Below are 24,988 nucleotides of genomic sequence, written 5' to 3'. Positions count from 1 at the left end.
GTTTCCCTTTGTTGTCAGGAGGAGGTTTTCGAAGGTTGTCAGGGGCCTAGTTGCTGCTGATTTTACTGTTGGGTTGTTTAAGAGGGCATGCAGTTGGTGTTGTGTTAACCAGGGCATTTGGGTGTCTTCTAGTTTGTCTTGTATTTCTTGTGTTGACAAAGGTTTGTTATTTTTATAAAAGTCTATTAGGCGATATAAGCCTTTGGTTTGCCAGGTTTTTATCTGGAGGTTTTGTGCTGCATGGTGGAATAATGGGTGGTGCGCCAGGGGGATTAGTGGGGATGGGGTTGGGGATAGTTTGCCTATTTGTGTTTTCCATGCTTTGAGCATGGTCTGTGTGTATCTGTTAAGTGTTGTGGGAATTTTCTTTAGTTTGTTTGGGAGGAGTGGGTATGTTGTGGTGCAGGTATTTTTAATTGTTTCCCTCTCTAGGTGTACCCATTGTTTTGTCTCATCTTCTAGTATATATGGGATTATATGGCGTATTTGGTTGGCATTGTAATATGCTTCTATGTTGGGGATTCCCCATCCTCCTTCTGAGGTGGGGAGGTGCAGGTATTTGGGGCTTATTCTTGGTTTTTTATGTGAGAAGATGAAAGAATGTATTTTTCTCTGCCAACTGCGAAGTTGGGTTGAGGGGATCCAGATTGGGAGGGCCTGGAATAGGTAGGTTAGTTTTGGGAGTGTTGAGCAGCCATTATTTAGCAGAATGAATTTATTCCAAATTGCTAAATAGCATTTTTTATTCTAAATATTCCAAATTTTGTAGTTATAGTTCCATGGCAAATTACAACGATGCAACCATTGCTTGCTAGTCAAGTCGTTTAACAGTTTCCAGGAACTATATTAATAAAAATGTATCTAGAAAAACAAAAGGATAAAACTCCAATACCTAATAGGAGCAGGTCCACGCTTCTCTAAGGAGGGTAATTTGCCACAATTCTCATATGTTAAGTTTTATTGAGGTGGCATGGAATGCCCTGCCTTTCAAATAACAGAATTAACTTCCTCTAAATTTAACACTAAGGGTGCAATCCTAATATACACACTTCCCTGGGAATAAGTCCCATTCATTGCACTGGGACTTACTTCCGAGTAGGCATGCATAGGATTGTGCTCCCAGTCTGGAACGGTGCTGTTATAAAAAGGTTATGAGGGAGGATTATTTTCAGATCAATATTTTTTAAAACAGCAATGCAGTTTGGTTTTCAATTAGCAGAATAAGAGCATGGTGTATTACCATAACATTATTATTATTTTGCTCTTCAGGAATGAGTTCAGTAGGCACAGATATATGACTATTAAGACAAGGATTAAAACAGAGCAAAAGTGAGATAAACCTTTACCTGGCATGTGGAAGTGTTTGCTCCATTCAGAAGATAGCCTTCTTGGCATGATAAGGTAATGCTCTGGTTCACAGTGAACTCATCACCAGAAATAATTACATTGGTTGTATTTGTTGGCAGGGAGCATTTTCTGGGGCAACAGGAAATACTATTAGGGGACCAGTGCCCATCTTCCTGACAGGTACAGGTATCCATTTCTGTCTCCATCACATAACCCTCCAGGCATCTGCAACATGTAAGTCACAGTGGGGTCACCAGCAATAGGTACATATTGCATGCTCTGAACTGCTGAAGGAAATCCTAAGGTACATATGTTAGCTGTCTGTGATAAAATAAGACTCCTTACACACGACTTGAAGATAAAGATTTACTTGTCAGGTTGGCAACAGCTGAACAACAAATATTATTCGCATACCTATTAATGAACACAATGCATTTCACTCCCTTGAGCCCAAGAGAGGGTTTAATCCGTTTCTGTTTTCAAAGCTCCTTCATAGTAAAGGTACCCCTGCCCGTACGGGCCAGTCGTGTCCGACTCTAGGGTTGTGCGCCCATCTCACTTAAGAGGCCAGGGGCCAGCGCTGTCCGGAGACACTTCCAGGTCACGTGGCCATCGTGACGAAGCTGCTCTGGCGAGCCAGCACCAGCGCAGCACACGGAAACGCCGTTTACCTTCCCGCTATAAAGTGGTACCTATTTATCTACTTGCACTTAGGGGTGCTTTCGAACTGCTAGGTGGGCAGGAGCTGGGACCGAAAGACGGGAGCTTACCCCGCCGAGGGGATTCGAACCGCCGACCATGCGATCGGCAAGCCCTAGGCACTGAGGCACCCACAGCGCCACCCGCGTCCCTCCTTGAGCCCAAGAGAGGGTTTAATCCGTTTTTGTTTTCAAAGCTCCTTCATAGCAGTGCACAAGTTATTAATCCATAGCTTGCCCACCTTCACAAACTTCTCCAGACAGTACCTGCATGAAGCCACCTTCTCAAATAATCAACTAACAGAATGACCAACCAACTCCCAACTGCCACCTCCTTTCCCCAATACCGTTTGTTCTTTGTGAAATACATTTACAATGCAAACACAAAACAAGCATCTGTTGGGGATGTCTGGGTCCTACATCTTGTAAGGGGAGAAAGGAAGCTTGCCATAAAACAACCTGAGCAGGGTTTAAGGAGATGGAGAGGTGCTTCAGAGAGCAGTTTGCAAGCCGTTCTTTGAAGTGCCTCCTCATCTCCATTAAATAGTGGTGTTAAAACCCATTAAAAGGTGTGCTGAGCTGTGATGGGGAGGAGCTTAAGGTTGGTTGGGAGTGGAATGGGAGGTTGGAGTGAGCTGTGAGGGGATGGGTGAGGTGTAAACAGAGGAGGGTTTGGGTCAGGTATAAAGCGAGATTGGCTAGGTATGGGGGAAGCAGGGCTAGCAGGTAGGCAGAGCAAATAGGAATGGCAACCTCAAGTTATGTATGTATGTGTGTGATGCTAGTCATTCTAAGGCAGACTAGGGCTGGTAAATACAGTGGTACCTTGGTTTAAGAACAGCTTAGTTTATGAACAACTTGGATTAAGAACGCTGCAAACCCAGAAGTAGGTGTTTTGGTTTGTGAACTTTGCCTTAGAAGCAGAACATGTTCCACTTCCTGTTGAGTGTGTTCCATTTGTAAATTGAGTCCCCTGCTGCTATGGGAAAGCACACCTTGGTTTAAGAATGCTTTGGTTTAAGAACAGACTTCCGGAACACATTAAGTTTGTAAACCAAGGTACCACTGTATATTGATATATCATCCAAAGCCAGTTGGAAGTCCATATTGTTGGAAGTCCATATTGATATCAGTTTCATAATTTTTGACCTGGCAACATATTTGTGTGCTATGCAAAAATAATTATTGTGGGGAAAACAGTGAAGCCAGCCAAGGCTTCTCTCTATTTCTGTAGTCCCTCTTAACTCTGCCGGTTCAGCTCTCCCCTGCCTCTTGCAAGAGGCAGTGAAACAAAAGAGCAGGTGCAAAAACCACGATGTCGGAAAAACCATGAAGCCAACCAGTGACTCTCCATAGTTCCCTCCTTATTGCAGACATCATGATTTATTGGTATGTTGTGATGCTGGAAACCAGGTATCGCCCAGGCCTAATACTCTTTGGCATATGAACTCTTCTTACCTGTACTGGACTTTGCTCCCATAGGCTTGCGACTCTCCAACGGCAACTGCGTGAAGGACAGAAGGTGGTGGTCCGCAAGTCAGTAAGGTGCAACTTGGATACGGCTGGCTCCAGGCGCCTGTTTCTGTGCACGTCATTTCCGATCTCCCTTGCATCACATAGCCCAGTTCGCAATTATAAACGATGGCGTTCTGGTCTACAGAGCTGCTCCCGTTGATGAATGCATTGGGGATCGTTGGCGGGGGGCCGCACGAGATCTGCCCGCAGTGCGGAAAGCCAGAACTCCATCTGCCGGCAGCTTCGCACGTGATTTCTGTGGGTCCTAGCAGCTTGAAACCTTCCAGGCACTGAAACGCTACTCTCTCACCACAGCTGAAATGGTTGCCTACAACTGCCCCGTTCTGAATCATGGGCACAGGGCATTCGCAAGGCACGCAAGAGGGGGCTGTTCCATTCCACATCCCATTAGACATACACTGCCTCACTGGGTTCCCCTGTAACTCATAGCCAGGAAAGCAGATGTACTTTATATATTTCCCATAAGTGAAGACCGAGCCGTTCAGAAAGCCGTGAGAGATGTCTTCAGGAGGCCCACAGCTGACAGACTCACAGAAAGGAGCTTCTCTATCCCAGTTACCGTCAGCCTGACAGATACGTATGGATGCACCGCGCAATACATACCCTTCGTCACAGCGATGCTCAATTCTCTTCCCGAAGCCAAATTCCCACCCACTAGTCTGCCCGTGATGAAGCGCTGGTGGTTCGGCGCATTGGATCATCCTGCAAAGCGGAGATCTTCCACTCCATCGTCCGTCTGCAAGGCAGACTCTCCTCTGGTCCCCTTCCAGGACGAAACCTTCTTTGCAGCTGTACTCGATATGTTTTTGGAACGTATATTCCACTCCTAGCACTTGGCCGTTCTCTAGATTAGGGATTTGGCCGCAGGAAATGGGAAGGCAGATCGGCTCATCCCCATCCCAATTCTGATCGGCCTGGCACGTTCTCTTACCTGGACCATTTAACTGGAACCCAGGGTCGCACTCATAGTGGACCACGCTCCCGTAAGTGCGACCTTCCCCTCTTATTGTGCCATTCATGGGCCTGCTAAGCCCCGTGCATGATGCCACTTTGCAAGTCGGGGCTTCGCCACTCCACTGCCCATTGGGCATACAAAGCCTCGTTTCTGAGCCAATCAGCTTATACCCTGGTTTGCAGGTATACTTCACTGAACTACCAAGCGTGTTCTCTGTAAAATTCGCGAAGCCGTTTTCTGGGTGCGGCAGCAATTCGCACCGGCTGGAGATGCAGACAGGGGCACTGCCGTTCCACATGCCGTCCTCTTGGCAAGCCAGCATGGAATTCCCTAAGAGTTCGTAGCCAGGGTAGCAGCTATACAACACCATAGTCCCATATAAGTACCCTGACAACGGCAGCGTGTTAATGGCCTTTGAATAACTTTGCATGTCTTTCTGGTTATCAAGTATTAGGGAGTAAAAAGGTGGGCTGGCAGTAGGGAACCCCTCTTCAAACCCTCCTCCATGGTCAAAAAGCTTTTCATTGCTGCTAATTGTTATATACCCCCCGAAATCTATGTGGGGAGGAAGGCCACAATCGGTCGGCAGGCATACTGGGCTAACACTAGACCAACCAGACTCTTCACAAGTCTGCATGGCAAGACCTGAGAGCTGAAATCCTGGCATACAGCTGTATATCACCATAGCGCCATAGCTGTAATCTGCACCTTCGACAAAGCCGTTCTCAATGGGCTGCGGAGGATCGCAGTTGATAGCTCTGCAAGAGGGAATTTCTGCATCCCACTCCCTTGTCTCCAGGCAGCTCAGGACACTTTCCCCTTCGAGCTGGAATCCTCTGTCACACGAATAGGTAACTGTCTGCCTGTAGTGCAGGTCAACGTACGAATATCGGCCATTCTGAATCTCCCTGGGCTTGGAACACTCAATGGGCTTGCAAGTTGGCTTCCTTCCAAGCCAGTGGCCATCCTCCCCGCAAAGTATGGTCATGTTCCCCACTAGCTCAAAGCCCGGTTTGCAATTATACAGGGCAGTGCTGAGGTAGGTAAGGCCTTGGACATCTACAATGCCGTTCTGAACTTCCGCCGGCTGTGGGCACTCCACCGGAATGCATTCCGGCAGCGGGGCGCTCCATGTACCATCGGCTTGGCAGCTGATGGTCGAAACACCTTTCAGCAAAAACCCATCCATGCACGTGTAGCTCACGGTGCTGCCAAAATGAAGGGAAGACACCACGGAGTCCGAAAAGGGGATATAAGGCGGCCGAGGGCACAGTACGGCTTGGCAGACAGGGAAAGAATCGTTCCACTGTTGTGACGTCAAACATTTCAATACGGAGGCACCGTGCAAAGCAAAGCCCTCTTTGCATGAAAAGTGGACCACGCCTACTTGGCCAGCCATCTCCTTCATGACCAGCTGATTCTCAATTAGTGGTGGCTCGGAGCACTTTGCCGGGACGCATTTGGGGTTTTGTTTTCGGTTCCACACCCCAGAGTTCTGACAAGTCCAGGAGGCATCTCCGATCAGCTCATAGCCTTCGTCGCAGAAGAACCTGACTTTTGCTCCCACTTCAAAACTTTCTCCCTTGCTGAAGCCATGCTGGAGAGAAGGTGGTTTTGCACAAGTGACAAGGGTGCAGGAAGGAAGGGCTTCACTCTGCCACTGGCGGTTAGCTTGGCAAGTGAATGTTGCGCTTCCATTCAGTTGATAGCCAGCATTGCACCGAAATCTCACTTCGCTCCCAAAGGAACGTCCTGTTGCAACCTGTAAAACAGACCAGAACAAACTTTAGGGCTTATAAAACGTCACACACCTAGCAGATAAACACTGACTTCTGACAGTTCATAAATGTTAAGGCTCTGATTCCAAGAACAACTGGCACCATTCCCACTCCCCCCCCCCACTTAAAGAGTTAAAGATTGTCACACATTCCAGTCTTTCTCTGTGCAACTGAGGTGGTGCATTAGCTGTGCAACCAGTTTCATAGGACCGGATGAAACAAAAACTCCAAAAATTTAACGTTGAAAGACATCATTATCAACAAAACTCAAACTCAAGGTGAAATAAATGAGCCTGTACACCTGAACAGGTTTTGGTACCTCTTTCAGCATTTTTATGGATGATGAATGGGAAAAAGTGATATCAGATACATCTTTTGGCTATCCCTACAAATCTGCCCACCATCTGTACAGAAAGAAGAAAAAAATACCAGAAAACTCAGCCAGCGAAATGTTTTCTGGTTTTCTTAGTGTCCTGTTTAAAAGCACTTCACTTACCGGATTAAGTTGCACATATCTGATTTTTAGAAGTCTGATTCAGAGACTAATGCATTTCCCTAACTACCTTAAACAAAAACCCTGCTTTTAATTATTTTTTCCAAGTTCATTGGCCTGGACTTTTAAACTACTGAACCTTCCAGCTGCTAATGCTGTCTATGCTCAAGGCCTTAGCAGTACCTCAATAACTCCATTTGCAAGTTTGGGAGGTTCTCCACAGGACACCGGGTGACAGGTGGGCATAGCAGCGCTCCATGTTCCGGTTGCCTCGCATGTCCTCTTCTTCTCTCCTTTGATATAATACCCTTTAGTGCAGCTGTAAGCCACAATGGCCCCAAAACTGTAATTTGTGCCGATTGCATAACCGTTTTTAATGCCTGCTGGTTCTCCGCAGCGAACAGGAATGCACTGGATGGTCAACGGAGAAGGGCTCCATTGCCCTCCCCGAACACATTCAATCTTAGCGGACGTGTTTAAGACAAAGCCCTCTGTGCACTTGAAGCTCACAACGGACCCGGCTGCAAATTTGGCCTTGTTTGACGATTCCAAGATGCTGTAAGGCGCAGGCAGCGGTCTCTCGCAGAAGTCGGCGATACATTCCGGAACGTCTTTGTCATCCGGTGGCACCCACTTTCCCTGGGCATTGCACAGCAACTGGGCATTGCCAGCTAAACTGTACCCATCAGTGCAGTAGTAGATCGCTATGTCGCCGAAGAGACGATGGCCGCTTTCTGGAGAGGCATGTTCCACAGGCGGAGGCTCATCACATGAAACGGCCACACATTGCTGGTGATTCAGGTCCCATTTGCCACTCGCCAAGCATTCCACAGTTTCCGTGCCAATTAATGTGTAGCTGTGGAATGGAAAGGAAAAGCAACATTAGACTCATAATAGAATGGACTTCTAATGTCATACAGCGGTACCTTGGTTCTTGAACGGCCTGGCTCCCAAACAAATCGGCTCCTGAATGCTGCAAACCCAGAAGTAAGTGTTCCGGTTTGTGAACATTTTTCGGTAGCCGAAAGTCTGACGCGGCTTCCGCTTGGGTGCAGGAAGCTCCTGCAGCCATTCGGAAGCCGCGCCTTGGTTTTCGAATGGTCTCGGGAGTTGAACAGACTCCCGGAATGGAGAACCGAGGTACCACTGTAAAAGTTTTGAAATGTACTTACTTTTTTGGGGGGTGGGTTAAGTTGCCATGGGAAAGTTTTATTCTCAGAAAGAATGGGTATAAATGATTAAAATGAATTAGAATATACCTTTTCTGTAAAGCATGGAAACAAGTGGAGAAAGGTTGGAGGGAGAAAGGTTGTTTTCTGCTGCTCTAGAGAAGCGGACACGGAGCAATGGATCCAAACTTCAAGAAAGAAGATTCCATTAGGAAGAACTTCCTGACAGTAAGAGCTGTCCGACAGTGGACTTTGCTGCCAAGGAGTGTGGTGGAGTCTCCTTCTTTGGAGGTCTTTAAGCAGAGGCTTGACAACCATATGTCAGGAGTGCTCTGATGGTGTTTCCTGCTTGGCAGGGGGTTGGACTCGATGGCCCTTGGGGTCTCTTCCAACTCTATGATTCTATTCTAGTGGAGGAGTAAATCACTGTCAAATTCCACTGATTTCAACAGGAGAGTTATTTTAAATTGCTGGGCCTTAAAGGTGTTTAACTTTGGAGCCGCAGATAAAAACAAGTCACAGCTATGAAAGTGTTTTGGCATGCCTACGATTATTTCTTTCCTAGATATATTTTCTTGGATGCAATTCACTGGTGGTGCTGGGGCTCCTCCTACGGATGGGTGCAATCTTTTGCCCCCCCCATCAAGTAGTTAGCTCTAAAACAAATCATCTAGGGAGCTTTGAACAAAAGGTCCCATTGAGCTAGCACATCTTCGAGACCAAAAGGTGGATAATCTTTTTCAAACATTCCCTTCTGGGCAGGCATCCAGGAACCACTTGCCAGTGTTACGGGGGCAGAGGCTGAGGTGGACAGCGCAATGAATATAAATCTTCCCTTTGCACAGTAGGCAATTTTCTACACACTCTCACACTTCCCTCTCTATCCAGACAAGCATCAGAGTTGAAGGACACTTCTCAGCCAGGCAAGCACATTTGGGGTGCAAAGCTTTGGAGCTGTGCGATATATTGATAAACGGCGTTCAGTTCACAATACTGGTTTCAGACAAATTGAGCTGGCAATACATTGCGATGGCTGGGGATCTGCAATGTATTTGCCATCGCAATTTGCCTGCAGATCAGCAAGGGTGCAGGCAGGCAGGCAGGCAGGCAGAGCCTGAAAACATTCCAGGCGAGCCTCTTCTCGGGCTCCATCTGCTTGCCTGCCTGCACCTTTGAGGAAACCCCCTACCCCCCCCCCCCCGGCTAAGCTGAACAGTTGAAAGAAGCCTTGATTCCCCCTCTGGCTCACGTGAGCCAAAGCTCATGGGGCTTTGCAGGGATGGGCGATATACCTCTGTGATATCCCTTGGCTGCAGTCCTTCCTCCCCTAAGGTGGGGAGGACGTGTCATTGAAATTCTACTCAGTATTGATCCAGAGTAGATTCCAATGTATAGTTAGCAGAGTAACAACTTAAACACGTTGCAGGATCCCCCAAAAGGAGACCAGAGGCTCTGAGACCCCACAGCTAATTCTCCCCATGTCTCCTCCCTGGCCCAAGTAGCCAGCTAGCCCTGGGGGATTATCTAATTCAGCCAGCTAGCCCTGGGGATTATCTAATGCTTATTTCCCCTAAATTGATTTTTATTGTCATTCATGTTTTTATACTGTATTTTATGCTGCTTTTACAATTAAGTGTTTTAAATTTGTTGTTAGGCGCCCTGAACCGGGAAGGGAGGGGTATAAATAAATTATTATTATTATTATTATTATTATTATTATTATTATTATTATTATTAATTTCATCCAGCAGAGCTTTACTGCTACTGAAGGCAAATGAGCATAATGGTCACAAATCCAATACATTCAGGATTGGCTTTGTCCATAAGAAATCCAGTCACAGCAGACTTAACCTAAACTTACAATAACTTATAATAAGTCTAAACCTTAACACTAAGCATACTATGTACAGAGCACCACACCAGAAGGAAAAGAGATAGAAAGAGAAAGTGAAATCCAATCTCCTTCTGGCCTTACTTTTAAAGTCAGCATGACCTTGAGTGAAAGAGATAAGAGAACCAGTTTAAGTCAGCTGTACTCAGCTTCTCTGAAAGAATAACCCAAACATCATGAACCTTCTGCTTGTTTCTTTCACACACAGAAGCTTCCAGAACCCCCTTGAATTAATGAGAATAGGAAAGATCGCTACACATCAGATCAATACTTTCTGTGCTAAGAAATGCAAGCAGTTGAGATACATTCCAGAGCCAGACAACGTGATATATCAGCATATTGTGGTATTTAGCCGCTATGCATCACAATGCTGAAAACCAGGTATCTCCCAGCCCTACAAAGCACCCCATGAGGGGTGCGGCCTGCAAAGAATTCTGAGGGCCAGATAGGGAGGTCTAGAGGGCCACATTCTCTGCACTCCCTGGGCCTGAGGCTCTCCATTACTGCTATATATTACCTTTCAGTTATCTGACACAGGAGCATGGATTCTGCAATGAGATCTACAATAATCACCACACTTTAAAGACACACTGTGGCTCTGCAGATGCTGCTGGACTATAGCTCCCATTATCCTGCGCCACTGGCCAAGAGTATGGCTGGGGCTGTTGTGAGCTGGAGTCCAGCATGACGGGAGGGTCGCAGGTTCTCTGCTTCGCAGTACGACAACGTTTAAGAGTTCTGATCTGATTGAGCTCCTTTACATACCCTTCCTTACACGTATAAGTGACGGTGCTTCCGAAAGTGTAGTTGTTCCCAGTAACCGCGGCATCTTTTATAACAGGAGGGAGACCACAAGAAACTGTTTTGCACTCTGGAGGGAGGCTGCTCCAGCCGCCCGAATCTCCGCACACGAGTACGGAAGGTCCTTGCAGGCTACGAAACCAACGGAAATGGGGAAATTGTGAGAGGTGCGCATGAAAGCACAAGCGTCCCTTACCATGTCTTTCCTTGAACATGTTGAACTTTAATCAACCATCTATTCGAGAGCACATGGTTAAAGTAAAAGCTGTAAATATTTTTTGCTCTATAAGACTCACTTTTTCCATCCTAAAAAGTATGGGGAAATATGTGTGCATCTTATGGAGTGAATGCAGGCTGCGCAGCTATCCCAGAAGCCAGAACAGCAAGAGGGATTGCTGCTTTCACTGCGCAGCGATCCCTCTTGCTGTTCTGGCTTCTGAGATTCAGAATATTTTTTTTCTTGTTTTCCTCCTCCAAAAACTAGGTGCGTCTTTTGGTCTGGTGCGTCTTATAGAGCAAAAAATACGGGTAACAAATTCTGCATTCTGCAGCCACAGTCCAAATAAGTATTCCCCCCCCCTTTTTTATGCTTTGTTGTTCGTAATTATATCTGTACAATGTAAACTCATAATCATCATTACCAATCCTTAAAAAAACACCAATCACCACAAAAAGTATATACATTTTCCAGCAAAAATTTTCTTCACGAACATCTGACTTCCCATCCCTTCCATATTTCTTTCCTTTAATAAACATATTGCATGATTTTGTTTAGTTGTTTCATAACACAGTATTTAGTGTTTCTATATCTTTCCCCCCTTAATACATATTATAGTGTTTACTCAAAAGCTATTACCATATTCAGATTGCAGCAACTATTTTTTAAGTGTCTCTTGAAATGATCCCATTCTAAAATGAACTTTTGCCCTGGTTTATCTCTAATTCTTTTAGAAAGATAGGCTGACTCCGCATATTCTGTCAGTTTCAATAACCATTCTGATCTAATGGGGATTTTATCATTCTTCCAATACATTGCTATGAGTTCCCTCGCAGCAGTGGTGGCATATAAAAAAACTTTTCTTACATTTTTAGGAATATCTAAACCTATAATGCCAAGAGGAATGACTTTTTAAAGCTCAAAATAGATATTTCAGCTCAAATACAAATTTTCTGTTCTCTTCAAATTGTTAGTTTCTGTTTGCCACTGAGCAGCTGCTTAGAGTCACAAGGCTCTGTTTACATTCCAGAGACAGTCCAGGCTATTGGAAGTCTCACGGGAGACTAGAGACGGATGTGACATTACTGGTTTCCTGTTTCCTTTGTTCCTTTGTTGCAGTTTCTCTCTGCTCTCACAGGGAGAGGATGTATTTTTCTTTGCTCTCTGCGAAGCTTAGTAATAAAGCATAGCATGTAGCCATAAATCTCATCATTTCTGCTGCTTTGATTCTCTGCTGAATGGGGGAATGCGCCTTGGAGCCTTATCAAAGGCTCAGGTGGTTAAACACGTCAGGGGGAGAGTAACCGAAGGACTCGGGGGAAGAAAATGAGCTTTATCAGCTTGGCCAAGCGGAGATCCCGACAGAAATCACTATAACATCCAAACTGCTGTCAGCCACCATATTTAACTCTGAATTCTAGTGTTTCAGAGTTTTCAACAAGCTTATATATATATATATATATATATATATATGAAATATTAATTATGAAGCAATAAAGTCTTTAGTGGGTGTCAAGTTGTAAATATGAACCTTTTGATCATAGGATAATTTGCAGATTTTGCCTAATGAAGCTTTTTAAACATGCTTGCTTAAAGACTGGTGCTCAGAAGAATGAGCTGGGTGTTAGGAAGATGACTAATTCTGCATGACTTTTCCATGAGCACCACCAATTTACATGTGCAGATATTAGAAGATTAAAGAAAAAGCCAGATGAATAATTTTGCATATGCTCCATTCAAAGCACTCCTTCATTTCTACATTAAAAAAAAATAATTAAAAATGCACATAAAATGCTAAGTGCATCTTGGTTTCTTGATTACCTGTAACCTGTGTCACAGGTGTACGATACATTAGAAAGGTATGTCACGCCACTCATTAGATATTTTCCATTGCTTATTTCCTTTGGGAGGGGACACTTCACTAATTCACAAAATACGGAAGAACGATTCCATGTGCCACTTGCAAGGCACATCGATTCCTCATTGCCTACTAGACTGTATCCTTTATTGCACCTGTATTGATACAAGAAAGCAAGTTAAAAATAGGTAGAAGAGCATTGCACTTTCCTTGCATCTCTGTTAGATCCAACAGTCTAAGTTTTTTTTTTCCTACTGAAAAACTATGGGTGGAATCAAATGGTCCCTAAGCCTTCAGCAGATGCTCAATAAGTTCAATTCTTGCTGCACTGTGGTTACAACTACTGCTCAAAGCCAGTGTGGTGTAGTGGTTAAGAGCAATGAACTCGTAATCTGGGGAACCGGGTTCACTTCTCCACTCCACCACATGCAGCTGCTGGGTGACCTTGGGCCAGTCACACTTCTTTGAAGTCTCTCAGCCCCACTCGCCTCACAGAGTGTTTGTTGTGGGGGAGGAAGGGAAAGGAGAATGTTAGCCGATTTGAGACTCCGTAGGGTAGTTCTAAAGCGGGATATCAAATCCAAACTCTTCTTCTTCTTCTTCTTCTTCTTCTTCTTCTTCTTCTTCTTCTTCTTCTTTGGATGCTCTCACTGGCGGAAGAGTGGAGGAGCCAACTTTGGCCAGCTTCTCTGGCAGTCACTTGCATTCTTTGGGAATCCGCTCCATAGGATTGGGGCAATCTTCAGAAAAGTATGAGGTGGTGTTGGGGGGGGGGGCAGGGGACCAGCAAATTAAAAAACATCACATCCGCCAGTGAGATTCTTGGATCAAAAGTCTTCCACGGATAGAAGGAGTTCTTCTTTTGGGGAGAGAGAATACTGTATCGAGTTCAGTAGTCTGTAACTAAGGTAAAAAGGTAAAAGACCCCTGGACGGTTGAGTCCAGTCCAAGGCAACTATGGGGTTGTGGCGCTCATCTCGCTTTCAGGCCGAGGGAGCTGGCGTTTGTCCACAGACAGCTTTCCGGGTCATGTGGCCAGCAGGACTAAACCGCTTCTGGAGCAATGGAACACCGTGATGGAAACCAGAGCAGCACACGGAAACTCTGTTTACCTTCCCGCCGCAGTGGTACCTATTTATCTACTTGCACTTTGACATGCTTTTGAACTGCTAGTTGGCAGGAGCAGGGACCGAGCAATGGGAGCTCACCCCATCGCGGTGATTCGAACCGCCAACCTTCCGATCGGCAAGCTCAAGAGGCTCAGTGGTTTGGACCACAGCACCACCTGCATCCCTGGTCTGTAACTACTCTTTACGGATTAAGTTGAGGACCACAAGACTTTCCTCCTTCCCCAGACTTCTGAGGGGTTGCAGAGGAAACCAGGACATTACATATTTCCATTGGCTAGTGATGAAATAAAATAAGATTTCTTGTAGCACTCTTGTCGTTATCCTTAGCTGTCTGTTTAGAACCTTAAGTGAGAAGCAGACTGGGCAGATGTTATAGTATGGAACTGTAGATAAAATTCATAGAAAAACTGAAAATATTATCAATATTTAACTAATTACCACCATAATTTGGTATTTCAAATTGCCTATGTTAGACTTCATCTCATTATTTAACAATTGCAAATGTTTAATCAAAGCCCGTCAATGTTTCTAATATAAGGAAAATAAGAAAGAGAGGTTTTATAATTATGCAGAAAAAGTACTTATTTAATGAACCAGAAAAGGAAATGGAGGGAAGTCAGGAGGTTAAAGAGAACCTCCAAAATATTTATGTATACTGAAAATGTGTCATGATTAAGATTTATTTATATTCTCATTTTTATTTTTTGTTTTCTTTTTCTTTTCTTTCTTTCCAGATTTGTATTATCTCTATGGAGAATCCTTGGTGAAGTTAAAATTGAAAAATCAATAAAAATAATTTAATAAAAAAGAAAAAAATTAAAAGGAAAGAAAAAATGAAAATAAAGTGCACTCGTACCTCGACTCCTGAACGCCTTGGGAGTTGGACGTTCTGTCTCCCGAATGATCGAAAACCGGAAGTGAGTGTTCGGTTTTCAAACATTCTTTTGGAAGTCAAATGTCCGGCGCAGCTTCCGCTGCTTCCTGCAGCCAATCAGAAGCCGCGCTTTGGTTTCCGAACGTTTCAGAAGTCGAACGGACTTCCAGAACGGATTCTGTTCCTCTTCCAAGGTACGACTGTATTTGATTATGCTCTTTGGAATTCCTAGCTGTACCTTTAGCTGCCAAACCAATTATCGTACATAGTGCATACAATTGAAAATATAATGTATGCATTGCATAATCATTTGTAGGGCATATAATTTAAAACATGATCTCAATATTCTGCATCTTTTTTGTGCGACCAAATCTTTTATTATAAGAAGCAATAAAATGCAACATATTTTTATTTCAGTGGTGCCTGTCGTTCAAGGCAGAGAACATGGACGTTTTAAATATGTCATACTTATTGATAACTATATGCATGGTGTCACTGAGTAAGGTAAAGGTAAAGGAACCCCTGATGATTAGGTCCAGTCGTGGCCGACTCTGGGGTTGCAGAGCTCATCTTGCTTTATTTGCCAAGGGAGCTGGCATACAGCTTCCGGGTCATGTGGCCAGCATGACGCAGCCGCTTCTGGCGAACCAGAGCAGCGCACGGAAATGCCATTTAGCTTCTCGCTGGAGCGGTACCTGTTTATCTACTTGCACTTTGACATGCTTTCGAACTGCTAGGTTGGAAGGAGTAGTCATTTACTGAGTAGTCATTTACAAAATCTCAATGGACCCTATATGAACAGTAAATATATAATTTAATAATAATAATTCAACAAAAGTCCTCCCAAACACAAAACTTATGAAATAAGTAACTACACATTTAGGACCAGATTTATTTAATGTGCAATCCTCCTACCTGTAGATTATTTTGCTACCGTATGTAAAATTTGAGCCATCAACTGCACCATTTTCTGGAACAACGGGGACACCACAGGAAACAGCTTTTAAAAAATCAAATAAAAAACACATATTCTTATTAACATAATTTAACTCAGTTGGGCTTACTAATGAGTAGCGATTTGTAGAATTGTATTGTTAGTTGAGTGAATATGGGCTAGTTTAGATCAAAATCCAGTAAGCCTCTCTTTTTCTTTCTTCTGGGATACTATGCGCTCTCACACAGGGGCACAGAGGTCCAGCAAGGAACAGAAAGCCTTGGGTGATGGGCGGCGATACAGAATAAATAAATAATCCAGATCACTTCTGGATCCTGTCACTAAGCTCTGCAAAGCAGTTGCAAAAGAGATATTTACTGTACCCCATGGCCTCTCAGGTCACATATACAATTCAAACTGTTATTAAACACACACAAATGTGGTGAGAATTCGCTGATCACAGAACTATGGGTTCCCAGGATTCCTTTGTGAGAAGGAATGACTCTTCAGTCTGCTTAAATCTGTGCCTCTGTGCTTTTTTTCTAGGAAAAGAGGTCCCAGAACTCACCATGAACACCTCCCTTGTTCTCTTATAATGGCAATGGTGCCACTTGAGAGGTGCTGGAACTGAGTTCCGGCTGGAAAAAAAGCCCTGGATGTTGCCATGTTCTTAATACTCTCTATATGTATTTACTTAGTATATACAGTGGTACCTCACAAGACGAATGCCTCGCAAGACGAAAAACTCACAAGATGAAAGAGTTTTTCATTTTTTGAGTTACTTCGCAAGACAAATTTCCCTATGGGCTTGCTTCGCAAGACGAAAACGTCTTGCGCCTTTTTTTAAAAACCGTCAATGCATTCCTATGGGAAACCGTCAATGCACAGTGGTGCTTCGCAAGACGAAAATATTCAAAAGACAAAAAAACTCGCAGAACGAATTAATTTCATCTTGCGAGGCACCACTGTATCTAACCGGCCCTTCATCCTGAGATCTCAAGGCAGATTACAGATCAATTAAAATACCAGCATCCTAAGAAACAGACAGAGCAGATAAAACATACCTAAAATCAACGGTAGCTCAATCACAATGTATCTTATTGGAGGTAACCCAACTCAACTCTTTACAACAGCAGAAACTAATGCTAGAAACTTGAGGAAGCCCAAGCCAACAGCGAGATCTTAACCTGGTGCCAAAATGGCAGCAGGACTGGAGCCTGGTGTACTATATGGGAGAGGGCAAACCATAATTACTATATGAATATCATCTCAAGAGAGAACTCCTTCATCGTAGTTACATCCTCAAGTGAGCAGCCCATATCAGCTTATGTGGAAGGAGGTTTATGAACTGTCAAGTACATTTGTACCTTGGAAGTCGAATGGAATCCGTTCCGGAAGTCCCTTCGACTTCCAAAACATTTGAAAACCAAAGTGAGGCTTCTGATTGCCAGTCGGAAGCCCCGCCGGACGTTCGGCTTCCAAAAATAGTTCGCAAACCGGAACAGTCACTTCCGGGAGTGTTTGGCAGACAAAATGTTCGAGAACTAAGCTGTTTGATAAGCAAGGTACGGCTGTAATAACCACTGGAGAACTTTTCAGAGAAAACCACTTTATGCAAACTGCTCAGAGATTATCCTTTTGATCAAAGTATATTAACTTTGCTCAATAAATAAATAAATAGCCAATTCCAGCCAACTAGGCATTCAAGTGCCTAACATTTCCTTTTAAAGTTTCGTGCTTCTATCTGTACTATCAAAATAAGAATGTAGAATATACCTTCGCAGTGCGGTATCTGGTGGCTCCATTCCCCAGACTCTAAACATGAAACTTTGTTCATTCCCTTGAGCTGGTAGCCCGTGTCACACGAGAAACTGATTTCGCCACCAACACTGTAGCTGTCACCGTGCGAATGGCCGTGTTCAGGGTCTCCTGGGTGTCTGCACCTCACTGGTTCTTTGGAATCAGATACAAGGTAAAACAGAGCTTACTGACATCAGGTGTGGCTCATGTGCTTAAAAATGAAAACAAATCATGCAACATTTCAGCAGGTGACTTGGGAGGGGGAAAGTAGGCCCAGTGCACAAGATGGCAGGAATATACAAATAGAGCACTTCAAAAACACTTCAATGAACATTTCCAACCACATTTATTTTCTTTGCGGAGACTTCACCAATACTGCAATTGGGCCACCTCTTCCACTGAGAGGAATCTGTTTCCTTTCCAGGTACAATAATATTTCATATATTGTTTCACTTCCTTACACAGACTGCAATATTGACAAGTGTGCAATGTACTGAAATGTGAATCTAGTCACAGGTCAACACAATGTACAATTCTAGTCACAGGTCAACACTTTTTGGTCATTAGGTCATGACTATAACTTGCGATCTACTTTTACAACACAGTTGTACCTCGGCTCCCAAACGCCTTGGGAGTTGAATGTTCCGGCTCCCGAATGATCGAAAACCGGAAGTGAGTGTTCCAGTTTTCGAACGTTCTTTGGGAAGCCGAACGCCCAACAGGGCTTTTGCGGCTTCCAATTGGCTGCAGCCAATGAGAAGCCGCGCTTTGGTTTTCGAATGTTTCAGAAGTCGAACAGACTTCCGGAACGGAATCCGTTTGACTTCTGAGGTGCGACTGTACAGTGGAACCTCGGGTTATGGTGGGGATCCGTTCCAGAGGCCCCACCACAACCCCAAAATGATGCAACCCATAGTGTCATGTCTGCGCACATGCGATTTGGCGCTTCTGTGTGTGCGTGAACAGTGCGAACCCGAAAGTAACCCGTTCCAGTACTTCCAGGTTGCGCCGGTCTCAAACCAAGGGTGACAAAAGCCAGAGGCAACGCAACTTGAGGCCCCACTGTACACATTTGCATGTAATGATAAGGGGGAAAAAACCTGCACAGTTTGCTTTAACCATAATGTGCAGCAGGTATGTGAGAGTGCACACATTTTTAATGCTCTTGCTTTGCTCCTCTGTTAGTCAGTGGAGAAACAAAACTACAGAGCACTTGGCTAAGGGTTATGTCTGAACAGGCATTCCTGGTTTGTTTCTCCCAAGCACAACACGGCTAGGAAGAATAAATCTTGGTTGGTTTCAGTTTATGAAGAGGCACAAACCTTGAACACAGGCTCGGAGTAATGTTTAAGCACATAGCTCATCCTCAAACGACACTATTTGGTTTTGCGTCATCTGCAAAACTGACCAATGATGCACACAATGTGCCTTGAGGTACATCTCCCATTACATACGGTACTTCTAGACAAAGGACACTCAGCACATGGGCTCTGGCAGTACATTTGTGTTTGGGTATGTCAGGGAACTGCCATCAGTGCCGGAGGGAGAGAGCAAAATCCAGAGGGATTCCGGAGAGTGTCCCGGGATTGGGAGAGGCAGCCCATCTTCTGGGGAAGAGAATCAGCGTAGCACCAGTGGAGAAGGGGGGCAGATGGGGGAAGCAGCGAGGCGGTCCCATGACTCCTTGCCGGGGACCAGCGGGGAGAGTAGAGGTCCTCCGCTGCCTACGCCCTCCTTGCGCAGAAGGCTTTCGCGCAGAGAGAGTAGGAGAAGACTAGGCGTTAAAGAGCTTCTTTGCTGGAAGAAGTTTAAGAAACGCCCACTGACGGATTCTGCCAGCGATTGAGACAGCCACGGGTGAGTGGCTGTCCAGACAGAAAAGGTTCACTCAGGCAATCCAGCCAGGTGTTTGCACCGGCTTACGCACGAGCAACCCCTAGAACCATTACAGGGTACATGTGATCTTTGTGCAAACGTGGAACCCCTGCAGAAGATGCTATCATATTGTACAGTCATACCTTGGTTGTTGAACGCCTTGGTACTTGTACATTTTGGCTCTGGAACGCCACAACCCCAGAAGTGAGTGTTCCGGTTTGCGAACGTTCTTTGGAACCCGAACGTCCGACGCTGCTTCCACGGCTTCCAACTGAGTGCAGGAAGCTCCTGCAGCCCATCGGAAGCTGCGCCTTGGTTTCTGAACATTTTCAGAAGTCAAACGGACTTCCGGAACAGATTCCGATCAAGAACCAAGCTACGACTGTGTATGGATTGCTGCCGAAGTCCATATACAGCACAGTCGTACCTTGGTATTCGAACAGGATGTGTTCTGGAAGTCTGTTCGACTTCCGAAACGTTTGGAAACCAAGGCACGGCTTCCAGTTGGCTTCTGATTGTTGCAGGCGCACCAGAAACAATAGCAGAAGCCGCATCGGACGTTCAGCTTCCCAAAAAAGTTAGAAAACCAGAACACTCACTTCCGAGTTTCAATCGTTTGGGAACTGAAACGTACTAGTACCAAGGCATTCGACAACCAAGGCACGACCGTACTTAAATAAGCCATGTATTTTTCTTTTTTAAAATCTTGATTACATTCAAGAGAGATGCATTCGTTTTGCTACAAATTTTTCAACTTCTGCTTGTAAAAAAAAGTTTGTTTGCCCTTCTCAGGCAGGCGGCTTCGCAGGCGGGACCCTGGACTCCCCTGTGAACCAGCCTATTGCAGGCTGGATTTGTTAAGATATTTCCGTTCCACCTTAAAAAGGGGACAGGCTGTTGTGAGTCACAGCCTACGATTTCCTGCTCACAGGAAGTTTCTGTTTGTCTATTGCTTTCATTTCTCTCTGTGCCTGAGACACTGAAGCAGGCAGTCATGTTTCCTCTTTGTTCTGACCAACGCTGAATAAAGTTATAAATCATGCTCTCCTGAGTGCGTCTTTCGCTGTGTGATATCTACTGATAGAGCGTGCATGAGCTCTGGAATGTGGCAAGCTATTTCTGAGGCTTCGTGTCGCTAATTGACTGATACTGCATCTACGGGAGATCGATGGATCGTCCGGCATCGGCGTGGGGGCATGATGGACTCTGTCTCCCTGGCAGTATCCCAACATGATTCTTCTCCTACACATTTTTTTAAAGCAATGTGTGCTTCCTGGGAGAAAATGTCTCATGTCCTAGGTTTCAATTCAAATTCATATGAGTTTTGCCATTGGCTTTGTGAAGCAGGTATCTTGGGATCTCAGCGATGGATTTCGATAAGAAGTGAACTACAGCAAAAATATAATTCTGCGATGTTTACGGAATACAGACTGGGCAAGTCTCTTCTTTCAGAACCCGCTACTTAACCCTCCTTCCCCTGTACCTGCACATTTCTTGCCATCTCCAGTGTAAGGGTGAATGCAGGCACATAAGTAGGAACCGTTTGTGTTACGGCAGGAGGCATGCGGGTCACAGTCTGAGCCAACAGCACATTCATCAACATCTACAAAACAGAAAGTGGGGTTCCTATGAATGAAATGCCTTTGGCGTCGTTCAGCTTTCTTGCCCTTATGCCTGGGATTTCCTTCCCAGGACACCAAAAGTGGTGAAAGTTCCCTCTCCAAACCCCAACCCTTCCCTGCAACTCATCTCCACCTGAAATGACTGCATTTGCTCTTATTTCTCCTTTGTTATCTTAACCTCTCCCTCCAGCGTGGTGTAGTGGTTAAGAGCGGTGGACTCATAATCTGGTGAACCAGGTTCGATTCCCCGCTCCTCCACATGCAGCTGCTGGGTGACCTTGGGCTAGTCACACTTCTCTGAAGTCTCTCAGCCCCACTCACCTCACAGAGTGTTTGTTGTGGGGGAGGAAGGGAAAGGAGATTGTTAGCCGCTTTGAGACTCCTTAAGGGGAGTGAAAGGTGGGATATCAAGTCCAAACTCTTCTTACCCTCCCCTGTGTTTTTTCCCCCCTTTCCTACCACCAACCTATCGGGACACAGGTGGTGCTGTGGGTTAAACCACAGAGCCTAGGACTTGCCGATCAGAAGGTTGGCGGTTCGAATCACCACGATGGGGTGAGCTTCCATTGCTCGGTCCCTGCTCCTGCCAACCTAGCAGTTTGAAAGCACGTCAAAGTGCAAGTAAATAAATAGGTACCGCTCCGGCGGGAAGGTAAACAGTGTTTCCATGCACTGCTCTGGTTCTCCAGAAGAGTCTTAGTCATGCTGGCCACATGACCCGGAAGCTGTACGCTGGCTCCCTTGGCCAATAAAGCGAGATGAATGCCGCAACCCCAGAGTCGGCCACGACTGGACCTAATGGTCCAATGGTGCTAAATTAATTAAGGTAAAAAGGTAATGGACCCCTGGACAATTAAGTCTAGTCAAAGGCAACTATGGGGTTGCGGTGCTCATCTCGCTTTCAGGCCGAGGGAGGAGGTGTTTGTCCACAGACAGCTTTAAGGGGTATGTGGCCAGCATGACTAAAACTTATTCTGGTGCCACGGGACACTGTGACGGAAACCAGAGTCCATGGAACGCCATTTACCTCCCCACCACAGAGGTACCTATTTATCTACTTGCACTGGTGTACTTTCGAACTGCTAGGTTGGCATGAGCTGGGACAGAGCAACGGGAGCTCACTCCGTCATGGGGATTCGAACCGCCGACCTTCCGATTGGCAAGCCCAAGAGGCTCACTGGTTTAGACCACAGCACCACCCGCTCCCCTTACTAGAGTAATAATATAGTCATACTACTAGTACCCTTGGTGGTGCTACTGTCTCAGGGACTCTCAGTCTTTGGTGCTTTATACAAAGATAGCAACTTACATATCTCCAAGAACTATTAAAAACAATGCATGAAAGAATGTACACATTCTCTACTTCCCTTCCTTTCATAGACTGCTGCTCGATAAAGACACAACAAAACTTATCAGAAACAAATGCCGCACGATGACAAAAAAATGCAAACATGTACTCTTGCTATTGTAAGCAATGCCTTCATAACTATGTAAGCTCAACGATACATTTAAACATATTTTGCAGGGGAAGCCTGCTGGGCCACAAATATCCTGCACCTAAAATCCAAAGACCCACATCTAAAACTGGGTGTCCCTGAAGGGGCTTGGGTCTTAAATATCTTGGAACAGCAGTTCTTTGTGCTGTTAAGCAGATTGCTTTTGAAACAGAGAGGATTTTCAAAAATCAGCTTGCAATAATGTGGCATGGGAGGGGTCTGCTCTCTGAAGGGGAAAACAGTTTTCAAAAATCTCACTGGTGGATGCAAGGCCTCAGATGTGCCTAGAGTAGGTTTTGGGGACCTGGCAAACAGCCTTATTCAGCCAGATTGGAGTCTGCAGGGTGTGGAAGTTTGGAGATGGTCCAATGTGGACAGCCAATGGCGACTACCACCTGATCAACCCGAATCAAGGCAGGGCATCAATGCCGATGAGACCGAATGTGCTGCCTTCAGCAATACTACAGGGGAGATTCCAGAAAATGCCACTCACAGAGAGACTATGTCCCTGACAGAGTCATATAGAATCAGGAGTGCATGTTCCTTTGCACTGCCTCTTGTGTCAGTGAATTTCATCTAAATCCATTAGTCAGCTGGTTGTTAGCAGGGTGTAGCATTCAGACGAACGCGAGTTACCCTTCCTAATGTTTACCCAGGATGGGGATCGCAACGAGGATTCGCGAATGTTATACAACAGCATTTTAATTGTTAGATCAGGTTTAAGGTGCTGCTTTTGACCTATGTGGCCTAGGACCCACGTACCTACGGGACCGCCTCTCCTGATATGCCCCGCGGAGGACCTTAAGGTCCACAAATGACAACATTTTGGAGGTCCCAAATCTCAAGATTGGTCTCAACTAGGGCCAGGGCCTTTTCAGTACTGGCCCCGACTTGGTGGAATTCTCTATCACAAGAGACCAGGGTCCTGCGGGACTTGACATCTTTCCACAGGGCCTGCAAGACAGAGCTGTTCCGCCTGGCCTTTGGTTTAGACTCAGTCTGACCCTTATGTCCCACCCCCCTTTATGGTTTTCTATGGGCTACTTTTAAAATGAGGCTGCATTTAAAATTGCATTTTAACCTGTATTTTAAATTGTTTTTTCCCCCTATTATGTTTTTACTGTAATTTTGCTGGTGTTAGCCACCCTGAGCCCAGCTCTGGCCGGGGAGGGTGGGGTATAAATAATAATTGTTGTTGTTGTTATTATTATTATTATTATTATTATTATAGATGCAGAGTCTACCAGGTGATTTCATTGTACCGAGCCTTTCGGAATTTTGTCTATATGCCATTAAAGGATTGAGGTTTAGAGCAAGATTCAGCCAGTAGGAGAATGCAGGCAGAGCTGACAGGAGTCTTAGGACTCTTGTGTTGACAATACGGTCAAACGTGGTCATGATCTCACCGAGGCAAGATGGCGAAATGGCACTCCAGCTCCCGCTGTCTTTACAAAGTGTCCTTGAGTCTCCTAATAAGTAATAGCCGCTGTTGCATTGATACGTGATGGTGGTTCCAGCAAAGAAGTCTTCGGCGGAGTAAAATCCGTTTTCTAAAGGAGGAGGCACTCCACAGCTAATCCCTGCAGCCAGACGATATATGCACAAATGTATTAGGACGTTAGATGTGCTCATTTTCATCTCTTCTTGATCAGTGCCGGATGGACGTATAAGCTAAACAAGCTATAGCTCAGGGCCCCGCTCTCTTGGGCCCCCCAAAAAAATTTAAAAGAAAAAAACCTGGATGTGCATTTCCAAAATATAAGATAAAAAAACAAATAAAATAAAACCTACATACAGCAACAGTGTTTTGTGTTGTCTAGGCTCCTATGATGTAAGTAATGGCTGCTAGCCTGCTCCCTAAAATATCACTGGTTTGCTCATTTCTATACAGTGGTGCCTCGCAAGACGAAAAGAATCCGTTCCGTGAGTCTCTTCGTCTAGTGGTTTTTTCGTCTTGCGAAGCAAGCCCATTAGCGGTTTAGCGGCTATTAGCGGCTATTAAAGGCTTAAGGGATTAGCGGATTAGCTGCTAAAAGGCTATTAGCAGCTTAGTGCCTTAGAAAAAGGGGGTGAGGAGCGAAAAAAACTCCCCAGGAATCGCAAGACATTTTCGTCTTGCGAAGCAAGCCCATAGCAAATTCATTTTGCGAAGCACCTCCAAAACGGAAAACCCTTTCGTCTAGCGGGTTTTCCGTCTTGCGAGGCATTCGTCTTGCGGGGTACCACTGTATATGGCTTTAGATACCTATTAGGTCCAAAAATCACCATATAGCATATATTCAACACAAAAAACAGCGGCAATTTGTTGTTGGCAAAGGACAGCTGGACATATAAAGGGCCCCATTACCTTAAGTAGCTTAGGGCCTCATCAAACCTAAATCCACATTTTATGATAGCAGCACAAAAAGAGGCCTTCTGGAAATCACTAAGTGGCTTCCTTGGCAGTGATTGTTTTGTTTTGTTTTAGTATAGGATCTTCAGTCTAATACCACAGCATATCCTCAATTTAGGAGC

The 24,988-nt window shown here is 45.1% G+C and overlaps 1 protein-coding gene across 2 annotated transcripts in view; it reads right to left on the bottom strand.

The window, feature by feature from the left end:
- The window catches only part of SVEP1 (sushi, von Willebrand factor type A, EGF and pentraxin domain containing 1), a 138,233-nt gene that overhangs the window by 30,826 nt on the left and 82,419 nt on the right, over positions 1–24,988 (bottom strand). For both annotated transcript variants that reach the window (XR_014506257.1, XM_083419154.1), the window contains exons 31-39: positions 23,881–24,054; positions 20,840–20,959; positions 17,458–17,634; positions 15,663–15,747; positions 12,707–12,898; positions 10,633–10,800; positions 6,991–7,663; positions 3,504–6,298; positions 1,347–1,572 (exon numbers count right to left, since the gene is read on the bottom strand). Coding sequence is in view for 1 of the 2 variants with exons in the window: in XM_083419154.1 (XP_083275280.1) it covers positions 1,347–1,572; positions 3,504–6,298; positions 6,991–7,663; positions 10,633–10,800; positions 12,707–12,898; positions 15,663–15,747; positions 17,458–17,634; positions 20,840–20,959; positions 23,881–24,054 (4,610 nt within the window). In the remaining variant the exon portion in view is untranslated. The remainder of the gene's footprint in view (positions 1–1,346; positions 1,573–3,503; positions 6,299–6,990; positions 7,664–10,632; positions 10,801–12,706; positions 12,899–15,662; positions 15,748–17,457; positions 17,635–20,839; positions 20,960–23,880; positions 24,055–24,988) is intronic.

Source organism: Podarcis tiliguerta (assembly GCF_965153285.1).
Source record: "Podarcis tiliguerta genome assembly, chromosome: 17".
In the NCBI taxonomy this organism is placed as follows: domain Eukaryota; kingdom Metazoa; phylum Chordata; class Lepidosauria; order Squamata; family Lacertidae; genus Podarcis; species Podarcis tiliguerta.
Note: the sequence above shows the minus strand (reverse complement) of the source record. Positions and strands in the feature narration are given on the sequence as shown.